This window comes from Varanus komodoensis, unplaced genomic scaffold, assembly GCF_004798865.1.
Source record: "Varanus komodoensis strain SLA01 unplaced genomic scaffold, ASM479886v1 scaffold31, whole genome shotgun sequence".
In the NCBI taxonomy this organism is placed as follows: domain Eukaryota; kingdom Metazoa; phylum Chordata; class Lepidosauria; order Squamata; family Varanidae; genus Varanus; species Varanus komodoensis.
Window position 1 is genome coordinate 8566441 of NW_025335780.1, and position 24873 is coordinate 8591313.

The following is a 24873-nucleotide window of genomic DNA, read 5'->3' on the forward strand; positions in this document are numbered from 1 at the left end:
ATCTGATATACATTGAGTTAGCTTTGAATCAGGGTTGGATGGATATTGATCTCTGAAACTTTCATTACATTTTGTACTATTATATATTTCAGTTCACCCTTTTATATTTCTCGGAAACAGGGTGCCTTACAAAAATATTACCTATTAACTGAATCGGAAGGAATGACTGAAATAGGCTTGCCAATAAATATAGGACAAATGTGTTCTTTCCAGACAGGCAAATTGGGAAGGGCCAACCAGATTCTGAACAAGCAAATAACGAGGCCTGCCACTGGCAGCAAGATGGAAAAGGGAGCAGTACAAGAAAACACAACAGACGTTTCATTAAATAAATTTATTTGTTAAAATAATTTAACTCCAAATACAACTGCTGAGTTTGCATTGAGTTCTATGTACATTTTGATTTTCTTTGAAACATTTTGATTTAAACAACTGACACCTTATAAAAACTTACTCCATTTTTCAGTTATCAGTTGCAACAGAGCTCAACAATCAACTGTTAAATATCTTTATTCAACTCTAGGAAATCCCAAATCGTCAATGGTTAAACCTACTTTTCAAAAACACACTGCAATCCCTTCTTGGAACCCTGATCGAGAACTGACAGAGGAATAATGGACGTTAAATCCCTACAGTTGCCAAATTTGCTTTGTTCCGAAATTACACTCCCAATGGTGCTTTGTGAGCACACTGGTAACAAACCATGCATCCCCTCACCCCAAATGAGCAACATCTTTAGGCAGCAGGTGTCATATAGAAAATACTGGTAAGTTTGCCCACAGAAATCAACCCTAATTTTGGATTTGGGAGTGTAGTTAAAAGCGCTAAACTATTATCAGTTCTACCAGAAAAGAAAGTCCTGGAAAACTACTACCAATACATATATGAGCTGGGTTGGTGGCGGCAGCTTATTTTAAACTTTTAGAACTGATGCTGGTTTGATTCAGTTTTGTAAAAGGCGAAAAGGGGAATTAACACATTTTCAAAAGAAGTTGCAACATTTCACGACAATATAAACTTAAAAAAAATGCCAGCTGCAGAAAAATACAAAGCTCTACAATAATAGCTAAAGAAGAGTGGGTCTTTGGATTAAATGATAATATTTTAAGGCATGTTATACCCAAACAAATTTACTATTGTTGGAACCTGATCAGGATACAAAAATAAGCAGTCGTCCTTGACAAGCAACTCCGGAAATGTACCATGGGGGTCACGCGTGCCAGTGCGCCACTCCTATGCCTTGATGAATGAAGGAGGAGTGGCCCTGTGGCCCATTTGTGAAAGTTGCAGGGTTTATACCTGAAAAGCGCCATATTCCCAGTTGCACACAGCCTGGGTGGCCGGAATTAGGGGGAGCTGACTGTCAGAAACTGCCTAGTTTATTTAAGTCCATCTTCTGTGTCAGTCAGTGGGGAAAAATATCAATGCAAGAGAGCAATGGCCAGAAGACGGAAAGCCAATCAGCACCACTGGTCATGAAGAAGGGAAGAAGGAATCGATACAGGAGTACTGGCACCTTTTGAATTGGCACTAGACAACTGGGGGCGCTAGACACCCATTGTACCTGCCACTTGTTCGGCCGGCCTAAACGTATAACATGGTGCGTGTGAGTGTGGGGAAACGCCATATTAATGCGACTAAGTGTATATTTCAAAATCTTTCTTGTTGATTTACAGCATTTTAGTTAAATAAATCTTTTTGCTGTTCCACCTATAGCCGTGTAAGCAGAATCCATGCAGCAGACAAACTGCCTTCTTAGAATTACAGATCATGTGTAAAATTATTACACTTTTGCAAGACTGCACAAAGCTTCATCTCCAAAACAGCAACAAACATTATCGAGGAAGTACTCTGAATTACTGTTCTCTTCAAAATGACTGTGTGATGCAAGGACTTCTACTTCAAAATCATGCCCGCTTTTATAAGAAATGCCATTTTTATGCCTGCCATAGATCTTGCTCATGTCCTTGTTATGACTTTGTAAACAACTTGATATGCAGGACAGGAACCATTCCTAGAGTAAATCTGCATAATATGCAAGCAAAATTTATACCTGTTCGTCTCATTTTTCTTGAAAGACAGAGCTGAACATTTTCTAAAGCAACAAAGCTAGAGCCATATAACATTCTTTCTAAAATATTTTAGGGACTGTGAGCTCTTGATGGCCTTCCCCCCGCTTAATACACGCAGGTTGTCCATGTGGGATTCACTAAGGTGCCACAACTTCCTCAGCTGTGCAAGCTGCTTGGGAAGGGACAAGATTTCTCGAGTAGGACCCAATGTCTAGCATTACACTCTTTGCTTTCTTGATTATGGAAAAAAATCAAGCAAGGACTAAGGCAATAGTGGCCTATAATCAACCATCATTACTGTTAAGTCATTAGAAAGTGAACTAAATCAAAAGTGTTCCACCGTGTAAGAAATAAAGTGGCTGAGTGTTGTCAAAGTTTTTTTAAAAAATGCTTTAGAATTCAGTTTCTTTAGACATGCGTTAGATTGCAGGTTGTTTTTCTGCTTATGGAGGCAAACATCTCAGAACTCAAGTTCATTACAGCATTTGTAAAAAGTTCCACACCCACCCACCAACACACACACACGCACGACACACACACTCTCTCCACTCATCTACACAAGAAACTACAGAACTACTTCACAAGACTGAGAAACCAAACGGTGGGGTGGTATTTAGACCACAGGCTCAGTGATATTGCATTTTAAAGGCCAAATTTTTTCCATCAAGGTCCAGCTCAATATAATCACTCCAGCATTTCAACCTCAGACATTCTGATTGGAAACTTCCTTGATTGTAAGACATCAGAATAAATATAACTGGTGCTGTTAAGTCATGCAAATTATAAGTATTTCACTGCTATGAAAATTAAGATCAGAGGATGAGCACCATTTCAAAACAATGTTTTCACTCACTATTTGTCACGGCAATTACCAGGGCGACAGGATCACTGTATGGCAGCACCTGACTAGCATGTTAGGCAATTGAAGACAAGAACCCTTTTCTTGCTCACATATGGAATTACAATAATCGGTATTCAACTTCTGAGCCAAAGTAACTTCACACTGTTAATTCAATTAACCAAATTGCCAACATTAAAGCTATAAAATGGCAAATTTGAATTCCATAGGTTAGTCGGGATATCACATCAAAGACATAGCCCTTAAAGGCAAGAAATAAACTGGTATCCTTAAACTTAAAAATGCAGGATGCGCGTACAGTCCCCAAAAGGTTTCTGCAAAAAGGAACATCTGGATACAACATGGCTTCATTTTCCTTACAAGGTGGTACTTGTTAATGTGCTAAAATTTTTCCTCATTAGTAAGGCTAAGCGATTTTTTTACCCCATCACAGTTGCTTCTTCCTGGTTCAGTGAAGAGATGAACACACTTCCTGCTTTGCAAACAGAGGGTTTGTTTGGCTTCTTGACTGAACAACATCGGAAGCGATTGACCATTTCTGAGCAGCGAAGCAGAATATTAACACATCCCAATGTCCCACAGTCCTCTTCACAAGCCGTTGGATTTTTTCAGGGCTCCTCACTTTACCTTCGTGTACTGATGGAATATTTTCCTTTTCGCATGATGGGATTATAGAAGACAATCAAATTTAAAGGAAAAAACAGAACTACATCAATTTGCTGATAATCCTACTAACACTTGAGTCAAAGATGAAGTTAGCATATTTGACTGAGTAAACTTGGCCACAAGTGACAAGTCCTGAAATTCAATATGCAGACACACAAACTTTGCTAACAGTTACTTATCAGTAGAGAATATGCAGAGTGCAAAGGGTCTTTGCTGGTGCTCTCCTTCTCACCATCATCAACAACTCTTAACTTAAAGCTGTGGTTGTTGTCTGACAAAGCCAACATACACTGTTTGTGCTCACCCTGTAAATCTGTCAGCTATGCCACAGAATTGAAGGTATAGGAGATGTGCTGCAGGTTGAGTGAACTGTAGATGTGAACGGCTCCCCAATTCTGCAGTTACGGGAACTGCAAAAACTCATCCCAATTCTTTTCCGATTCTGGGAGTTAACAATGCTACTCCACTCTGGATTTATTTCAAGAAACCCAACTTTAAATCACAAAGCAAAGCAGTCAGTTGTATTACCTTACCAAAAATACAGCGAATTAGGTCCAGTTCCATCATTTGGAATGCTATTGAATGTTACATGCAGAACAGCATGGATCATCCTTATCTGGCTGAGAGGCATAGTTCATCTGTCTGACAATCTCTGCAAAGAGCTCATCCACCATTGTTTTACTTTTTGCAGAAGTCTCCATAAAAGGACAACCCCATTCTTCAGCCAGGGCTCTGCCTTCACTTGATGAAACTTCTCTCTCACTCTCCAGATCCACTTTATTTCCAACCAAGATTACAGGCACCTTTTCATACCTGCAATTGAATTCCAAAAACAGACAGACAGACCCATGAAGTTTCTTTGCAATCTCTAGAAAAACCAATTCCTAATGCAGCAATATAAAGCCTTAGATTGGAACGTTGTTACAATGTGTTTACTACTTTTATGCGTATGGGTGAGTGGCGCCATGGGGCTGCGTGGGGTAGCTCAAGAGGCTGCACGAGAAGGATCTGCCTGCGCAAGAGCTTTTCCACCGCGCCACTCACACATGGGGGATGACGCCAGCCTGCCCAGCAGCCCCCTCTCTCCTCACCTGCTATTTGAACGGGAGGGTGCTGCCCTAGCACCCTGCTTTCGATGCCCTGCTCTGCACGCTGGCAGCTGCACATGTTGCGAGGAAAACATTAACTCGTCTGCAGCCAGACTATGCAACTGTGCTGATTCTGTGGCCTCCAATTCTGGTTTGAGGCAAATATCTTCATGCAAAGCAAGAATGTCAATGAAGGAATTTGAGCTCACGTGGGGAAGGAAGCATATGAGTCCAAGGCTGTGGCACAATTAATCATACATACTGGTTTGCTGTTCAGTGGAAAAGAAGTCAATTAAAATAGATTTTGATTCTACAGTATCTCTTCTGAAGTGCTATCCTTCACATTGGTGAAATTCTGGGGAGGGAAGGAGAGCCGGGAAGAAGGGGGGGAGAGAGGGAGAGAGGGAGAGAGAGAGACGGACAGACAGACAGACAGACAGACAGACTGTCCTGCTAGCCTGGAGCTGAAATAGGGGTATGTTTGTAAAGAAGAAGCTTTCTTTGTGATTTGTAACCCAGAATATGCAGCAGGCTTCTCTTTTCCAGACACTTCTCCAATGCATAGCCAACGTGCGGGGCAGCAATGTGGAGCAATGAGCCTCCAATCTTCTGTTGTGATTGTGTGGAGGTCCCAAGCTCAAAAATATTTGTGACACAGTATGGACAGCGGCAAGGCAAATGGAGAAGTCACAGAGCCATGATTTCTCTTCCTTTTGTTAAAACAAGAGGCAAAACATAGACCACGATATACTGCACTGTAAATGAAGATGGTCAGAAAGATCACACAAGAGAGGCAGGAGTACCAAGGCACAATTTTGGATCCCAGACAAGCGGCTCTCTGCCAAGTTCTCTTCAACAGTTTCTAGCAGCTCTGAACATACACGAACATTCACGCACTACCTTGTCCTACTAAAAGCTCAGGCTACACATCACAGTAATTTATATGCAGGTAGTACTTGCAGCCCTCTACCTAAATATCATGCATAGCAACACGATAAACAAGACGACAGCCACAAGGCTGACTCATTCAAATTATTCTGATGAACAACTCAACTAAAGGATAGAAAATTCACTTGTTAGTCCTTTAGAATTCTAATTTTTGCTACGCTGAACAGCTTTCAAAAGATTCTGATGTATTATAAAAGCTTCCATAAAGCTGAGTAAATGAATTTGCTGCCAACACCTCTATAATAATGACACACTTCAAAGTTTCAGGGTAAAGAATGGTGGTGTTCAATGTGTGCACATAAATAGCAGCTCTCCTTCCTACATGTCCCTAGAGGAACCTTCGGAACATCCTTCCCTAACCTGGTACCTGCAGATGTGTTGGACTATCATCTTCACTATCTTCAGATACCACGTGGCCAACATATCCAGAGAACAGCAGACTGCAGAAAGCTGATCTGGACCACTATGGCCATTTTCTTCAGGGCGGAAACTCCAGCTGGATTCTGCCTCGACATAAGCTGAGGAAAAGAGTTTTCCCTTCTCCTATCAGCTTTGCAATTTGGGGCATGCTGCTTCTCCTGTTTCATGTAACAGTGTGACAACTTAGGCTGGTTATGCCTTCAACTGAATTTGAAGTGGTTAAGCTAATACTGATTGATCTTCAACAAACTAAGGGTTTTTATTAAGGAGTGCTATAAAACAGGAAACACATAACGATGTATTATGGTTGCTGTAAACCTCATGATAGCCTAAAGAAAGTTTCAGCCACTCTAGGACGCCACGGAATAAACCCCGTATCTCAAAGGAAGCAACATTTGTACTCTGTTCCCTCCGTTCCCTCATTTTCTTTTTTGGAGGGGGAAGGGGTACAGGAAGTGTGACGAAATGCCACAGTAGTGTTTAGCAATACAAACTGTAAGTGTAAACAAACATACCCTGCTAGATCTAGATAAAGAATGAGTCAACCTTCTGCCTCTGAATGTACGTTTCTTCCTTGCATTTATTAGCAAAATGAAGCAGATTCTTCCTAACAGGCCCACGTTTCAACTCTGTTGAAAAGCTGGTTGAAAACACGGCCAATGGACCAAGTGATTGCAGTGAGGGCTGCCAGCTTCGAGGAGACCAGAGAAGGTCCCCACCTGCTGCAGCACACCATAGCAGGCGCTATCACACAACAGGTCTCAGCAGTGATTCTGATGGAGGTGGAAAGTGTTCACGCCACCCACCCTGCCTCATACCCAGAAGTAAGATAAACTGCCCGGAATGTCCCCAGTGCATGGTGTACTTGCAACATTTCAACAAGTGTACACAGTGTAGGCATTTTACATCCGTAGCCAAATTCACCCTGGATTAAATATTTTTATTGTAATGTTATGCTGCAATGCAGAGGGTCATAGAGCCATGACAAAAAGAACCCATGGCACGCGTTTCCTTCTAGCTAAGCAGTTCTATGCCGAGGTTACGTGTTGACACTACGAATGTTGCTATTCCTTCTGGACATACAGAGGAAGAGCGATGGTTTTGGAAGACATGCTACATGAGGAGCGATTAAGCCTTACAGGCTCACACTTGTTAGGCTTTGCAGACTTAGCACATGCAGTGGCAGGAGGACTGTTCATTTAGGACACTCCCCCCCCCCACACACACACACACATTTCTCTGCATTTTGAAGACAGTCCTGCTAATCTTGAAACACAGCTGCTTGGGTTTTTAGCTTCATTTGCACATTAGACTCTGACTTAAAACACTTACTCGTTTTTCAAAGCTAGCAGTTACAATTCCTCTTTGGGCATAATCCCCTCCTTAATTTCATAAAGGAAGCCTCCAAGCACAGACTTAACAGATGATTGCGATCTTCGTACAAGAACATTTTTGCTATATGATGCCATTTTCCCTCAATACATGAAAGAATGCTTAGTTGAGAATAGATGCTGAAGAGCTCAACCTTATCTATGATCCATCTGTTGGAAGTGGAGCAGGCTGGAGAAGAAAAATGCCTGCCTTCAGGAGTAACGTAAATTGGTTGGCCACAGCATCACGTGAAAGAGCCACATTGGGCTACCTCCCTTCTTCCCCACAGATACTTTAAGCAAGCCTACACCATAACCCAAGTGTGAAAGTCGTATTGATTTGAAATTTACCAGTATCGACCACACTTTATCAATGAGTGCAAAAATGACAAAACATGGGTAACCAAACGTGGAACACAAAATTCTAAACTCCTCTCAAACCTGTGGGAGGAAAGCGGGAAGTTCATGAGCTTACTTAGACACAACTTAGTGTTATGCCCAAATACAGTTCAAAATGAATAAATTCCACTCAACTCACGAACAGGAGCTCCTCTACTACACAGTACTTTTATAGAAAGCACCCACAATATAAAGCTTCTCTTTTTAGCACTACTTGCTTTCTTTGAAAGTTACATTGAGAGAGTTAGGAATAAGAGTGATCAGTACCTCTTCAATATGGAAGTAAATGTTTTAACAAGAGAGGTGAACTGCATGAAAGAAACTGCAGATTCTAAGAAAAACTTGCATCTCTAGTAATGAGCACAAACAAAACAAAAACACTCAGTGACATATAATACTGGGGCTTCATTTTTTCAATCTACCCCCCCACACCCCCCCAAGCTATTTGTGGAAAACCAAAGGGAACTGCAATTTCTATGAATGGTTTTGAAAGCCACATACAGATTCACAGCTTTCTCCTTTTCATGCATTCATAGGTGCCTCCTGTCCCATATACTTAAACATTGTACAGTAACATATGATTTAAATGAATGCTTTTAAATCACAGTATTTATTACCTGTATGTGCAAAGCCTATTTAATAATTCCAGGTAAGGTTCAGTTAAGAGAAAACATTTAAAGGCTTCCAATTAGATATGCACTACAAAAGAACCACTAGTCTTCATGTTATAGTGCTGAACTTAAAAGACTAGCCACAGGACAGATAACTGATGGATGTTCTTTTCTAAATAACAGACTATCTTCGGTTCAAATCAGGAAGAAGTGGGGAATGTGATAGCCTTTGGATCCCTTCTACATATGACTGTACTACTGAAGACACAAGGTCTGCATGAAGTTTTGGATTATCCTCCTGTATACAAATTTGTAATGATGCCAATCAGGATGTGCTTTGTTTAGAAAATAAGTTAAGTCCAATTCAATTCTATCCTTCCAGACCTCCACACATGGCCATCAATACAACACACATGTTCCTGTTGCTTCTCCTTTATAATTGGTAATATTGAGAGGAGGAGAATAATTATGTAGGCCACTTTAATTCCTTTGAAAGAAAAAAGGCAGGATGTAAATATAACAATATAAATAAATAGGAGTAAAATAAATTTGACTACATAATCATCCTCTCATGTATCTTGATTTATGGAGTGGGAATCTCTTTCTAGTACGTATCAAGTTTCCTCTCAAAGAAGCTTGATACCCAGAACAAATTCTCTCTACAAGAATATGGACATTTATTTTGAAATAAAGAAACATAAATAAATACAAATTCTTAACAGGCGAACCACCACTTTTTCACAAGGGACAGACTTGTAGTGCATAGAGCAGGGGTTCCCATTCGGCTGTGCTCACATCATCGAGGGAGCAACCAAAAGGAAGGCTGCATTGCGACTCGCCAACTTCTTTGCCAAAAATTATCCCAATATTAAAATCATTTATTATTGTTTTGTTTGCATTTGGATTCAATTCTCTTTTGTCAACCAAGACAAAATCTAGGAATAGGAATAATCTGAACCCACAGGCAGACTTGTGAATCGCAATCAGCAAGAAAGTTCCATGTTTTGACAAAATAGTGCAGGAGAACCAGGAACAAAGAAGACATTGAATTTTATGTTCACAGCTGGGATTGATTTTATTGTTTATTTTTTTCTAATTGCTCAGTTTTTATTTGAATTTATGCACTGAGTTAAACACTTATTTTTTTAGTTCAATTTGTTCACCCACAGTACTGTATGTGATTCATTTTGTGGCTCAAAAATTAGAAATTTGACTTCTTCATCTTCAAATGTGATATTACTTTTGCAGGGGGTGTGAACATAAATCAAACTTTTCTAGCAGTGCAAGGCATAGAAAAGGTTGGGAACCACAAGTATAGATATATATGCCAGGAGAAAATGGAATACAATAAAAGTATATCCATATTACCCAGACAATACATGAATTTACACAGATCTCATATAAAAATATATCAAGCTGTGTAACCTTTCATGTTTTATCCACTTATTAGCATATTATCCCACGAGTGCAGCAAATGTATCCACTCTTGAGGTTGAGCATCACGCATGATTTAAAAGCAATTGGAATTTGTTTTTAAAACGTGACACTGTTGAGAAGTTTTATAGCAAGTTATGGGTAATCCAGAAAGAATTACTGACTGAACTGGGTATCTTCAGCTTTTCCAGGGATAAACCAGGTATTAAGACGCAATGGAAATCTAGAATGCTTTACAAACAACCATGTTGGATGGCTAAGCAACTTTTTCAGTGCATTCAGGAAACTGCTTCAGAAGAGTAGAGAACATTTGTTGGATAACAACTTGGGCCATGCAGCCCTTATGGACTGTAGCTATCACATCCTGAATGTAGGAAACAGAAAATTACAAGGAGCCACTTTCCCCTCCTTTGAAGCACAGTTACATATAGTAGGTTCTTATGAGTAGATGGCCACTGAGCTGCTTGGCTCACATCAAAGAACTTCCAATGCATTTTGTAGAAGCAACAACAGTGGTCAATGTTTAGTCATTCTTACAGTTCTGGCAGATGCTGCTTATTGTTTGCAGTCTCAGGCACTAGAAGGCCAAGGAGAATTGCACATATTCCCATGATGATTCCTGTTTTGTTCCAACAGCAAAATGGAAGCCATCACCTGGCCCAGAATGGGTGGTGCAGTCCAGAAATAGGAACTTTAGCACAGAATTCCCCTGGGAATTGATTTCTCCTATGCAAATTATCTTTCCTAGTCACTTTCCTACTTGGCATTATAAAACTAAATCAGCAAAAGCTTAAGCTGCCATCTAGATGCAACTTACTTTTCTGTTTTCCTTATGAGACAAACTGTGGGTACATTTTTGGTAGACTTGCCAAGAGATAGAAATAAATACATGGATATGCCCTGTATGCCTCCAACTGGTTGTCCTTGTTTTTCAGGTTTTCCCAAATATATTACTGCTAGGCTTATCTTTATTTTGCATTGATACTGGAAGGTTTTCCCAATCCACAAAAGGGTGTTTGTAAATATCAAAGCACAGCATATCCACCCTATATGAATGTGACTTGGTATTAAGATATTTGTCTAAAATGATCATGGAACAGGTGATGGGAAAGAATCTATTGAATTAAATGGGATGCAAGTTAGTCATAACCAAATCTGAATCCAGACCTGGATCAGAACAGGCCAGGATCTCAAATCATGATTTAGGATCACAGACTGCTCCGAACCTGATAACCATCATTTCCTGGTTAAAAGGTACTGGGAAACCACACTTAATTGAAGACTTCCAGGCTTACTGCACCATGGCAAAGGAGGAGGAAAGGGGTGGTGTGAAGGTGGAAGATGTAGACAAAAGGTTTGTGCACCGTCTTGGCTTATTCAGGTGACATATAATCCAGACGAGATGGGAACAGACAGCACTGGGGCAAAGGAGAATCGCCTGCCCTGGTATAAGAAAGCTTCTTGTGTTCCTATATCTAAGGTCATTTTCTAGTGCTGAGGAAAATGGCAAGGAGAGGACCTTTGCAGTAGTGATCCCTAGAAACTTCCATCTGGAGTTTTCGTTAAGATTTTACTCAGAGCATTTACTGAGAAGCATTCTACTCTTATTTGGATTACTGCTGTTTTTTATCAGCTGTTTTCACACTTTAAACATTTCTCTGGATCACATAGCTGACTATACCGTGCAGCAAATCTCCACTCCACACTTTGCTTATTATTATTACTTTTATTATTAGTACATTGCATGTATATCCTGCCTTCTTCCCCTTGTGGGGAACTCAAGAGGATTACCTAGCTCCATTTTATCCTCATAACACCAAGCCTGTGAGGCAAGATAGGCTGTGAGTGAGTGACCTGGGGAACTTCAAGGCCAAGTGAGGACTAGAACCCAGGTCTTCCAGGTGCCCAGTCTCACCCCACCACTCTGGCCTATCAGTGCATTTGAGTGGGCATTTCTAAACCTACCTGTATAATCACAGAATTAATGTGGGTTAGAAACAAAAGCATAACACTCTCAACAGCTTCGGATCCTTTGAGTACTTCTAAATACTTTTAAGATTTCAAAGCATACCCAACTCGATGAGCCGTTCGGCACACACCCATCTAGAAGGTACCGCCATGCTAAAGTTAGCCTCTCACTTCACTATGAAAAAGGGGCAAGTCCCCACTTTACGGCACTCTTGCAGTGGCTCCTGGAGAAAATACAATTGCATCATCTGCACCCATTCCCTAGAAGACTTTACAAACAAAATCTAATATATTCCCACATTCTACCTTCCCCAATCATAAAGATTTTAATCTGCTTTGCCAAAAAGCAATACAGTGTTCAAAATTACCAGCCAATGAACCACAAACATAAGTGTTAGGCTTCCTAGAGAAAATCCCTACACACATACAACATTATAAAATCCAGTGTTATAAATTATTTTAATTCTCATTCAGATTAATAAGGTTTAAGAATGTCAACATTTCATAATGTGTACTTTTGTAGTCAATCTAAACTCTTGAAAGTTTACATGGTTATATTATTTTTAATCATAGCTGAAATGGCCACAGGCAGGTTTTAATTGCACACAAAACTGAGTTAATACCTGTGCCAAGTTCTCAAAAGTTAGAATCCGCCCTCCTTTTAATCAACCTGCGCTCAACTACTAGCACAATTCTGGTTCGTTTTTTTCCGCCTTTTCTTTCTTAGCACTATTTCTATGGTTTAAACCCATAAGGATTCAACAACATTTAACATGCAATCCTGTATGTGCCTACAATTTAATTATATCCCAGCTAAGTGCAGAAGTGATTGCTCTTAATAATAATAATGTGAAGAAATTTAAAAGGCATTTGAACAAATTAGAATAAAATTTCCATTTTCAGTATTTGGCACATTTAGAATATTTTGGTCAACTATTTCCCATGGATGGGGAATTGAAAAAAATGCAATGCAGAAAAATGTGAAGCTGTAAGACAGGACCAAACATTTTTCCTTACAAAAGAAGACTGAAAAGTAGCATTGGGTCCAGACTAAATTATCTGAATTATATGCTAAACCTCAGGGCACGCACAAAAAGATCCAAAGACTTGTGCAGTATTCTGCACTTTCATTTTTCCGGCTTGCCCCTCCTTCCTCACATTAGCTTCTTGTGCAGATCTATTCCACTCCCAACCATGTTCTTCCATTCTTTGAATTTTCTGAAACTTAGTACTTAAGAGGTAATGGGGTTTATGCTGTGTACCTAGATTTGCAAAGAAACAATCAGATTAAGGTCTTTTTCTCAACTCTGTATGTTTATTTTATAATATTTTTGCTGTGAAGAACCATGTGATCTATGCAGACACAAATTTAGTTGTGAAAACTGTAAACCAGGCATCTGTGATAATATAAAAATAGAAAAATGGATAGAAAAATTGCCGAATAATCTTGCAGAAACCTCTGGAAAAGCATGATATGATGAACGGATTAATGGAATTCATTAAACACTGCATGAATATACAGCCTCATGCTACGTAATTAAAAACTAATCCTTATTTCATGATGAATAACCTTTGGACTTTAATGTCTCTTAAACAGAAAACTATCTTTAGATAAGTTTTTCCTCAAAAAGCATTTTATTTAAAAAATCCAATTTATTTATTTTTTTAAAAATGCAAATAAATTGATTTTTATCCACCCTAACCCTAACCCTAACCCTGGCCATGAATAATTTCAATGCCATCAATTTCAATGGATCTTCTCTGAAAATGACTAAGTCCACATCCAACTCTATTAATAGATTCCTGGAAAAAGTAAGGTGTTACAGCTCGTCCTGAAAGGACTGCTGAAAATGGGTCAGTCACTGAATTAGCTAAGACATATTCCCTGAGTTAATACGCGAATGTAACAGAAATCATTAAGTACTAGTAAGTGGGTTCCATGACACATTAACCTCCCTGGAAATTTTACCTCTACACTACAGGTGAAATTCCCATGGCCTGGCAGGCAATTAGACACAGAGGAGGACCGTGAGCTCGCGCCTCTTTCTTCCTGCTCAATCCTCCTGCAGAATCCCTGGTGACTCATTCAGCAGCTGCCATTCGGCTCACCCACTTCCCCACCCAGTGCTGCTGTAAGTGCTCATGAGCAACCCCTTCCACCTGCGGTCTGTGCAGGTCAGCCAGCCGCAGTGGGGAGCCAGGACGGAAGGGCCGCCTCATGCTGGACTCAAAAGCCCAGTGCAAGACAACCTGCTACTAAGCTGCGGGGTGCCCTTCCTGCCACTCCTCCTCGGCCCAGTGCTGTCACAGCTGTTTTCCTGCTCTGGTTAAGGGCCTCTTAAATTGCGGGCTTGACTATGGCTTAGAATGTGGTCTAGGTTCAGGCAACATGTTAAGCCACAGAGGGTTATTTAAGCCCTACAACAGGTGATATACTGATATACTTCAAGGGGTGTTTGCGGTGATGGGAACTGCTTTCCAGAAAACTAAGTTGGAAATTTCTCTGAGTTCAGACAACACAATAACTCATAGTGCATTATGTAAGCTTATAAACTATGATGGGCTAGTGTGTTGTCTGAACTCAGTACTCTTCCCAAGGAATGGTTTCTCAGCCACAGCAGGGTGGCTAAGAAACCACCCAGTAAATACTTATTGGATTGTGCTGTGACATGCAATACATGACATTGTCAGATTTCCACCAATGTCATCTTGAAATCATGATCTAGCAATGTTGAGCCTTTTCTTTTTCAGAATGGGAAAAGTGCAGTTAGGAAAAATGTACGTATTTCCCTGTCCAAAATGACTGCTCAAATTTGCTAGACAAACAGATAGAAAAGAACATCTGCCAAAGGGAAAGTGCTCATGAAAAGGGGTGGAATGTGGATTTCCCCTTACACAGTACCTGGAGGCTGAGGGGAGTACAGAAAAAAGTGGAGGGGGCTGAGAAGAGTCAGGATCACCCCGGAAGGAGATGTACATGCCACCTTCTTTTGGCCAAAAATGGAACTTCCTGAGCCATTTCAAGGTCCATAAATGTGGTCTACTGCATTCTGACAGCAGATACTTTCCAGGACATAGGAAGGGCCAGGCCTCACATTCTGGGCAGCTGTAGCTGCACACCTGCAAAGGTGACCACTACCCCCACTCCAAAAAGGGTAGGGAACAATGATGACTGCTCCAAAGTGCTGCCTAAACATCAATGCAGATGCTGCCACTGGTGGTGACAAAGGTCTGCGCCTGCCAAAATAAAGGCAATAAAAATGGTGTTCCAATCAACAAAAGGGGAGAATGGACAGCTTCTGGCATGCGGGGCCCTGAAATACTGGCTGCAGGGCTACAGGGAAGGCAGGGGCACATAACCCACAGTACACCTGGTAATTTATCAGTGCACCATGAGTTGCTCAGAAAGCAACACATACTTGCTCACACAGTGGGTTCTCATGTGCAAACTCACTCACTTCTAAATGCTTCTAAATTTGTAAGCCAGTTTAAGTGACTCTTATCTGGAGGAGAAAAGTGGGGTAATTTAAAATAAAAACATACACTTACAGGACAAGTTACTCTGTCTGAAAGATTCATCTGTTACCCACTTTTTATTGTGTTGATATAAAATATAGCTATTTAAAGAGGGCACTCTCCTCGACTTTTGGCAAATTACATACAAAATTGAGGGAAGTTAATTACAGAAGCCTTGGAGAAACTATACCGTTAGCCATTTGTAGAACAATCTGGGTTTTACCATTTTTTTTCATATACTTTGCACTTTGATGTTGATAAAATCTATGCCAGATTTCCCCAAACTGGAGCTCCCTAGATGTGCTGGTCTGCAGTTATAACTTTCTCAGCCTCAGATCTGAAAGGTACCAATCTGGAGAAAGCTAATCTATACTAATGCTGATACATGCCAATATATTGATTTATAAAATTTCTATACTAACCCTTCCCCTTCATGGATCACTGCCTTGTCGTGGCGAAGGGGCTTGAGTAGCTCAATGAAGCTATGAGCTATGCCGTGCAGGGCCACCCAAGACGGACAGGTCATAGCAGAGAGCTCTGACAAAACGTGATCCACTGGAGAAGGAAATGGCAACCCACTCCAGTACCCTTGCCATGAAAACCCCATGGACAGTACCAAAAGGCAAAAAGATATGACGCCGGAAGATGAGCCCCTCAGGTCGGAAGGTGTCCAATATGCTACTGGGGAAGAGTGGAGGGCTAGTACTAGTAGCGCCAGAAAGAAGGAAGTGACTGGGTCAAAGCCGAAAGGACACTCAGTTGCAGATGTATCTGGTGGTGAAAGGAGAGTTTGATGCAGTAAAGATCTATACTCCATAGGAACCTGGAATGTAAGATCCATGAATCAGGGCAAGCTGGATGTGGTCAAACAAGAGATGACAAGACTGAACATCGACATCTTAGGAATCAGTGAACTAAAATGGACAGGAATGGGTGAATTTAATTCAGATGACCCTCAGGTATACTACTGCGGGCAAGAATCTGTCAGAAGAAATGGAGTAGCCTTCATAGTCAATAAAAGAGTAGGAAAAGCAGTACTGGGATGCAATCTCCAAAATGACAGAATGATCTCAGTTTGAATCCAGGGCAAACCATTCAACATCACAGTAGTCCAAGTCTATGCTGAAGACTGGTGCTGAAGACATTGAAGTTGACCGATTCTATTAAGGCCTACAACACCTTCTAGAATTAATACCCCAAAATGATGTCCTTATCATCATGGGGGATTGGAAGGCTAAAGTAGGAAGCCAAAAGATAACCGGAATAACAGGCAAGTTTGGCCTTGGAGTACAAAATGAAGCAGGGCACAGGCTGGTAGAATTTTGTCAAGAGAATACGATGGTCATAGCAAACACTCTTTTCCAACAACCCAAGAGACGACTCTACACATGGACATCACCAGACGGTCAACACAGAAATCAGATTGACTATGTGCTCTGCAGCCAAAGATGGAGAAGCTCTATACAGTCAGTAAAAACTAGACCAGGAGCTGACTGTGGCTCAGATCATGAGCTTCCTGTTGCAAAATTTAGGCTTAAATTGAAGAAAGTAGGGAAAAGCACTAGGCCGCTCAGGTATGACCTAAATCTATCCCTGATGAATACTCAGTAGAGGTGACAAACAGATTTAAGGAATTAGATCTGATAGACAGAGTGCCTGAAGAACTCTGGATGGAGGTTTGCAACATTGTACAAGAGGTAGCAACTAAAACCATTCCAAAGAAAAAGAAATGCAAGAAAGCAAAATGGCTGTCTGAGGAAGCTTTACAAATAGCTGAGGAAAGAAGGGAAGTGAAAGGCAAGGGAGAAAGAGAAAGATACACCCAATTGAATGCAGAACTCTAGAAAATAGCTAGAAGAGAAAAGAATGCCTTCTTAAATGAACAGTGCAAAGGAATAGAAAACAATAGGGAGGACCAGAGATCTCTTCAAGAAAATTGGAGATATGAAGGGAACGTTTCATGCAAAGATGGGCATGATAAAGGACCAAAATGGCAGGGACCTAACAGAGGCAGAAGAGATTAAGAAGAGATGGCAAGATTACACAGAGGAACTATACAAGAAAGAGCTTAACATCCCTGATAACCATGGTGGGGTGGTCACTGACCTCGAGCCAGACATCCTGGAATGTGAAGTCAAATGGGCCTTAGGAAGTCTGAGCAACAACAAAGTTAGTGGAGGTGACAGTATTCCAGCTGAGCTATTCAAAATCCTAAAAGACGATGCAGTAAAAGTGCTACACTCAATACGCCAGCAAATTTGGAAAGTTCAACAGTGACCACAGGATTGGAAAAGGTCAGTTTACATTCCGATCCCAAAGAAGGGCAGTGCCAAAGAATGTTCAAACTACCGCACCATTGCACTCATTTCACAAGCTAGCAAAGTGATGCTCAATATCCTACAAGCTAGGCTCCAGCAGTATGTGGACCGAGCACTACCAGAAGTACAGGCAGGATTTCGAAGAGGGAGAGGAACTAGAGATCAAATTGCCAACATACACTGGATCATGGAGAAAGCTAGGGAGTTTCAGAAAAACATCTACTTCTGCTTCACTGACTATGCTAAAGCCTTTGATTGTGTGGATCACAACAAATAGTGGCAAGTTCTTAAAGAGATGGGAGTACCAGACCATCTTATTTGTCTCTTGAGAAACCTATATGCAGGTCAAGAAGCAACAGTGAGAACTGGACACAGAACCACTGATTGGTTCAAAATTGAGAAAGGAGTTCGGCAAGGCTGTATATTGTCGCCCTGCCTATTTATCTTAAATGCAGAGCACATCATGAGAAAGGTGGGGCTAGATGAATCACAAGTTGGAATTAAGATTGCTGGGAGAAATATCAACAACCTCAGATATGCAGATGATACCACTCTAATGGCAGAAATTGAAGAGGAACTAAAGAGCCTCTTGATGTGGGTGAAGAAGGAGAGCGCAAAAGTTGGCTTGAAACTCAAAATTAAGAAAACTAAGATATGGCATCTGGTCCTCTCACTTCCTGGCAAATAGATGGGGAAGAAATGGAGGTAGTGACAGATTTTATTTTCCTGGGCTCCAAGATCACTGCTGACAGGGACTGCAGCCAAGAAATTAAAAGACGCTCCTGGGGAGGAAAGCTATAGCAAATCTAGACAGCATACTAAAAAGCAGAGACATCACCCTGCCAACAAAAGTGTGTATAGTCAAGGCTATGGTTTTTCCAGTTGCAATGTACGGCTGTGAAAGCTGGACCATAAGGAAGGCTGAGCGCCGAAAGATTGAGGCCTTTGAATTATGGTGCTGGGGGAGACTCCTGCGAGTCCCTTGGACCGCAAGGCAATCAAACCGGTCAGTCCTAGAGGAGATCAACCCTGACTGCTCTTTAGAAGGCCAGATCCTGAAGATGAAACTCAAATACTTTGGCCACCTAATGAGAAGGAAAGACTCCCAGCCTAATGCTGGGAACAATAGATGGCAAAAGAAGAAGAGGACGGCAGAGGATGAGGTGGCTGGATGGAGTCACTGAAGCAGTTGGTGTGAGTGGACTCCGGGGGATGGTGGAGGACAGGAAGGCATAGAGGAATGTTGTCCATGGGGTCGCGATAGGTCGGACACGACTTCGCGACTAACAACAACAACAAATACTACCCCTTAGCTGAAGTTCTCTTCCTGGATGATAAGAAAAAGAAAAGTTAAGAGAACTAACCACTACTTGGTTTGTTAGGTTTCTGTATGATCACAGAATTGTGAAAATACTGAAAGAAAACGTAATAAGGACAGGAATGCAGAATTAACTTCTGAAAGAAACCACTTATCATGGACAAAGAAGATAACAGTTTTAACAGAAAGAATACATGGGCAAGAGTTCCCTAATGGGAGATCAACCACTCATCCCACAGCCAGTAGTATTTCTCAGAAAAGGGAGGAATATGCACAACGAAAAATTAACTACAGGACTAAAATTTACTATGTAAATACATGAACACTATTATGACATTTATTAATAAAAATACTGGCATACATTAGCATTGCAGCTTCCAGATGGTGGCCACATTAGTAGGTCAGAGACAACTGGGGAGAAATTCTGGGTACCTACGAAATTTGATGCTGGTGCTTATCAGACCAGAAGAGAAACAACAAATGCATGATATAAGAAAGCAACCATCATTTAAATCTCTGGATTAAGTGCAACCAGGCAAAGTTTTGGCCTCAGAGTCAGTATTTGGCTGCTAGTCCTGTCCAGACTTCCCCAATGAGAAGATATCCCCCTGCCCTGGCCAAACGACTTGTTCCTCCCTCTTTTTGCTAGTATTCAGGGATCAAACATCTTTTTCGAGGAACTGTTTCTCCTCATAACAGAAAACATCTAAATGAGTTGCATATCTTCTAAAAGTGGACCTAGATGGCAAAAACCTTAGGGGAAAGAGCATTTCACTTCTGGGTCGTTAAAAAAGTAATGGGTCATTAATAAAACAAAAGATCATTAATAAAATTCCACCAGCTTCTCATAATATAATATTGGACATACAGCTGCAGCATCCTAATAAAATGAAGACTATGCAAACTATTATTACTGGGTGGTTTAAAAATATCTATATTTCCATTAATACAGCTATCATTTGACTTCTACTAACAGCAAAAAAAAAAATCAGTAATAGGTAAATTTTGCTCATGTACAATTTCCCTTAAGAATCAGATACCACAACACTAAGGGCAATTAATGAATTCTACAGACAGAACCACTATTGAAGCTGCAGAACCAACCCAAATCTCCCAAATTTCTACTATGAAAGATAATTATCTTAGTTAGGAAACAATATACTTATAATAGGCCACAAGTTAAAGCAGGCTAGATTTCTTGCCTAGAACAACCAGTTGGTACCAATAAAATTACACTGACATTCTACAGAAAAGGCAGTGGTTATTTACCCATCTGTTCCGATCCTTTTCAACAATGCTAAGGGAGTGGAAAAAATCTTATGAAAAGGTCCAGACAGCAGTCAAACTCAGGGCCTAGTTCATCATACACTCCCTTGAATTCGAAGTAACAGTGAACCTGAATAGGGAATGCAAGGGCCACAGACTTCCCCATGTGTGTAGCACTCTTCACTGGAACAATCCATGTTGTTTTACTCAATGTATCCCTAATCTGAAAGGCATTCTCTAGACTTGACTAGAGTATCAGCTTCCCCCATCAAGTTCTCGGGAGGACCTCCTTAAAGCTGATTCCATGTGAGGTAAGAATTGAAGATAGCAAGACCTTTTCTAGATGTGCACTATAGAATGTGCTCTCCAAAAAGGCCCACCAGGTGCCATCTTTGTTTTAGAAACTCTTTTAAAAGTGTTTCTATGCCACTAGCCTTTTGTAAACTATAGGATCCATCCATTTTAAAAAAATACCAAGTTTCCCCAGCACTTGGTTATTACCTTTCACACTTTGTGTTATTGCTGTTCCCATGCAACTTTCCCTGTTTATAGAAGACACTTGGTGAAAACCATTCTGGGCATGCTTTTACACAACAGCATAAAAATGGGTTTTTATACATGAAAAGATTCTACCACAATTCATGAAGTCAGACTGTTCACCCCTAACATTTTAGGACTAATTTTAAAATAGATTTTATTCACCTACAGATGAATACAGAAAGTGATACTGACCAGCACCTCAATTCTAATTTATCCTTTCTTGGTGTCTTAATTAGAATTATTACTGAAATGGTGCAGTTGCTTGAATTATCTTTCAAGTAGTAGTAATTAAGTAAGTTCAGTAAAAGGGGGAAGTATCAAAGCTTTACTCTAATGCAGGGATATGGAAAACCTTTCAACCCCTATATTTTAGAGACTGCATGCTAGCAAGTCGGTGAGACCATAGCCATTTCTACATAACAAGTAGGTTCTAATGCCATTTTATTAAAGTGTTGGTTATGTCTCTATATTACTTGGGCACAGGCTAACTAAAAGGCTGCATTATATCATATTAGCCTGCCCAGATTGTAAGATCTTCACTGAAAGCTGCTTTCAGTTCAATCACAATCAGAGGCAAGTTTCCTGGGGATGAGAGAGGGCCTGCCTAGTGACTATGCCCAGGTTCTGGAACTCCCTGCTGAGGGCAGGCCAGGTTGGCCTGCTCTGTTCTTTGACAAAAATGCAGGGAAAGGCATTTTCATCCAGGCAGGCCTTTGACAAATACTGCTGAAGGGAGTTCTGTTGAATGCTGCTGATTTCTCTTATTGTTTTGTTCTTAACTGTGCTTTTAATTTATTTGTTTTATGAATGTGTTAATTTAAGTATTTGCTATAATCTTGCTCTTATTATTATCAAGCACCACCTTGGGCAACACTTGCTGGAAAGGTAGGACAGAAATCAATTAACAAATAAATAAATAATACACGTAGCAGGGGAAATAAACAACTCAGTTCAAAGGAGAAAAAAAATCAAGGAAATACTTAATTCTCAGCCCCAAGGGACCACTGTTTCCAAAATGAGAGTGGAAACCATGTTTATTATTGGATGGTACTGACTGTTCTATTGTTTTTAGATAATGCCAAGCTGCTCTTACAGGTATCATGTGAGGATTCAAGACCAATGATCCAATAGGCATTTTGGGCTGTGTAGCTGAGATGGCAATACAGGCACTAGACTGTTCCACGGAAGTAGAAACATATGCAATGTAAGGCAACAGGAGCAGTGTTGCCATCTAAAATGTTACAGATAACATACACAGAAATGTGGAACAGGGAAAAGTATATCAAATGCTGGGGAACCAACATGGATTCCAAGTGCTGAGAAACTACATGCAGAAAAGTGCAGATAAATATGGCATGGGGGTGGGGAGAGTGTCAAGAGTTGGAGAAGTTCTGCAGGCTGCTGGGGATGCAACGCAGAGCACCGGAAGTGGATGGGATGAGAACTGGAACCTCTGTGCGTGGGAACAGAATTAAAGATTGGCAAGGGCACAGAGGACAGATAAATCTGAATGGAAGGCCCTGGGTGGGTGAAGAAACATATGATGTGCGTGAATCGGAACGGCAAGATTTGTCCTCAAATTCTAGGGAAGCATCCAGTGCAGGGCACAATCTGGACATGGAAATGCATCCTGGCAACACAACAATGGATTAGGCAATCAGGGCTATAAGATGCAGATCCTGGTGTAAGAGGGAGAGGAGTCTCCCCGCAGTATTTAGACAGGGCTACCTGCAGGCAGGGAGTGGATCAAAGTGGACATGAGTCAGTAGGCTGCCGCGTCAGTGGGGCTCGTCTCAGGGAATCATATGCCAGGCAGGTTTGGATCTGCAGAGGAACCATATGGAGGAAGAACAGGACTAGCCTTGCACAGGGCAACGGCACAGGGGAAGGAGATGGAGGGGGTTCTGTAAGGCAATGCCTCCCAGGAAGGGCAGGGCATGGGCGTGCTGCGCCTTGCAGAGGAGACCAGGGGAGGACTCCTGGGCAGCAGGCCACGGCGATGTAGCCGGTCGCCGAGCAAGCAAGGCACGGGGAACCGGGATGTGAGTGGGCGGGAGGAGGAATCGCGTCCTCGAGGACGAAACCGCGCCGCCGCCGCCGCCCCCATCACCTCTTGACGCGGATGATCTGGTCGCGCATGGGGCGGATGTCCTGGAAGCTCTGCTGGTTGACCAGGCTGTAGACCAGGATGAAGCCCTGCCCGTTCTTGATGTAGAGGTCCCGCATGGAGGCGAACTGCTCGGTGCCGGCCGTGTCCAGGATCTCCAGCACCGACGGGGAGGCGTCCACCTCGATCTCCTTGCGGTAGAAGTCCTCGATGGTGGGGTCGTACTTCTCGATGAAGGTGCCGGTGACGAACTGCACGGTGAGCGCCGACTTCCCCACCCCGCCCGAGCCCAGCACCACCACCTTGTACTCGCGCATCCTCTTCCCGCGGCCAGCCTCCCTCCGACCCGCCGCCGCCGCTCGCCGACCGCCACAGCCGCCGCCGCCTCCTCCTCGGGCGGTCACCCCCCTGCGGCCGCAGCCGCCGCCACCGCGTCCTCCGGCGCCGCCATGGCTCCGCACGGGAGGAGGAGGGAGAAGACGCGAGGCGAGGGCGGGCCGCTCCCGCGCAGCCACACCGGCCCCCGGGCGACGCTGCCGGAAGCCGGGCCGCCTCCACGGGCCGCTGCGAATGCGGCGGCGGCGGCGGCGCTACTGCTGCCGCTGCCGTCGCGGCCGGGCGGAGCGAATACCCCGCCCCCTCATTCTTCGTAACCAAGGGAACCACCAACCGGACAGCGCCTGGGTGCCCTGTCACGTGGCCGGGACGAACGCGCCTCCACCAATCGCTGCAACCGGAGCAACTGAATGACACACATTCTACCGGCCTTCCTTTCTTTTCTTTTCTCTCTCTCGTTCGCGTCCTCTCTCCTCCCCTCTCCCCACCTCCTCCGCCCTGTCCCCACGTGACCGCTCCGCTGCCTTCCCACTGTAGCCTAGGAAATAAGGGACCCGCCTTGCCTCCCACTTCACGCCCCCCGCCAGATTTGGGAGGCACGTGGCTCCAACCGGCCAACCGAACAGACTTTCCCGTCACGCGCGTGCCCGAGCCGCCCAATCGGCGGGCAGGCACTGTTGCTGCCGGAGGAAAGCGGCAGGAAAGAGAAGCCGTGACTCACGCCTTCCTCGCTCCTGGTCGCCGCTCTCGGGGCAGGTGCCGGGCGACGCTCAGCCGGGCCGTCAGCGGAGGGCGCGCTGGGCAGGCGACGGGGACCCGGCGCGGGCCTGGCGGGACACGGAGAGGCTCCGTGCCGGCAGGGCCTGAAGCGCCGGGCCCCTCGCCTTCTCCAGAGAGGGCGCCCCGCCTGGCCCGCCGCGAGGCTGAGGCGCCGCCCGGTCGCCCCTCCGCCTCTGCCTTCTGGGCCCGCCGTGGGAAAGGCAAGGGCTCGGGGGAGAGCCCCGTCGGGCCCCGGCGCTCCGCGTGGTGCCGGAGAAGGCGCGGGGTGGGAGAGCAGGGAGCGGCGAGCACCGCTCCCCGGCTGGCTGGAGGGCGAGCGAGCCGAGGAGGCAGCCGCGGAGGGGTTCCGCCGGGCGGGCGGGCGGGCGAGGGCGTGAGGTGGCTGCCTTGCCCGGCGTGGCAGGGCCGGGCGGGGGGATCCGGCCTCGGGGGGGGGCGGGAGTGCGAGCGGCCGCTGCTGAAGCGTCTGGACACGCGTTGGAAGCACGAGCTGCCTCTGCTGCCGAGAGAGGACGGGCGCAGGCGAGGGGTTGTCCCTCATGCCCTGCTCGTATCGCCTCGTCGCTAGCAGCGGCGGATCCGCCTCGACTGCTTTCCTCCCAGACACTTGGGTCTCGGTAAAGTTTAGGGTTGAACAGGCATTTGAAACTCGCCTGTGGGCTTATACAAATTGGCTTTGGCTAACTGGCCTAACAATTTGACAAAATACTGAATAGCTGGGAGTAGAAGGTTGCGATTTTAGTTTTCCTTGGATGCTAGTCAGTTGGTGCACCTAGGTTTTGACCAAAATATATGAGACATATGAAACCAGAATGGGCTTACAAACAGAAATGGACAGAAGAATGCTGCAATTAGCA

General features: G+C 43.3%; 1 protein-coding gene across 3 annotated transcripts; it reads right to left on the minus strand.

The window, feature by feature from the left end:
- Positions 1-319: 319 nt before the first annotated feature.
- RAP2A (RAP2A, member of RAS oncogene family) lies at positions 320-23217 on the minus strand. Of its 3 annotated transcripts, none has more exons than XM_044437806.1 (3): positions 22904-23217; positions 4131-4410; positions 320-3583 (listed from the first exon to the last, which is right to left on the minus strand). In XM_044437806.1, the coding sequence occupies exons 1-2, from the start codon at positions 23215-23217 to the stop codon at positions 4173-4175; spliced, it is 552 nt and encodes a 183-aa protein (XP_044293741.1). In that variant the 3' UTR covers positions 320-3583; positions 4131-4172. The 3 variants fall into 3 exon arrangements, with proteins under 3 accessions (XP_044293741.1, XP_044293742.1, XP_044293740.1); XM_044437807.1 differs by having other exon boundaries at positions 4126-4410; XM_044437805.1 differs by having other exon boundaries at positions 320-4410.
- Between the last annotated feature and the right edge of the window lie 1656 nt (positions 23218-24873).

What these genes read in the sequence shown, in the direction of transcription:
- RAP2A (XM_044437806.1), bottom strand. Translation starts at nt 23,217, where the DNA reads ATGCGCGAGTACAAGGTGGTGGTGCTGGGCTCGGGCGGGGTGGGGAAG. An exon ending in CAGATCATCCGCGTCAAGAG is followed by an intron (nt 4,411 to 22,903) that starts GTGATGGGGGCG and finishes ATTCAATTGCAG; the next exon opens with GTATGAAAAGGTGCCTGTAA.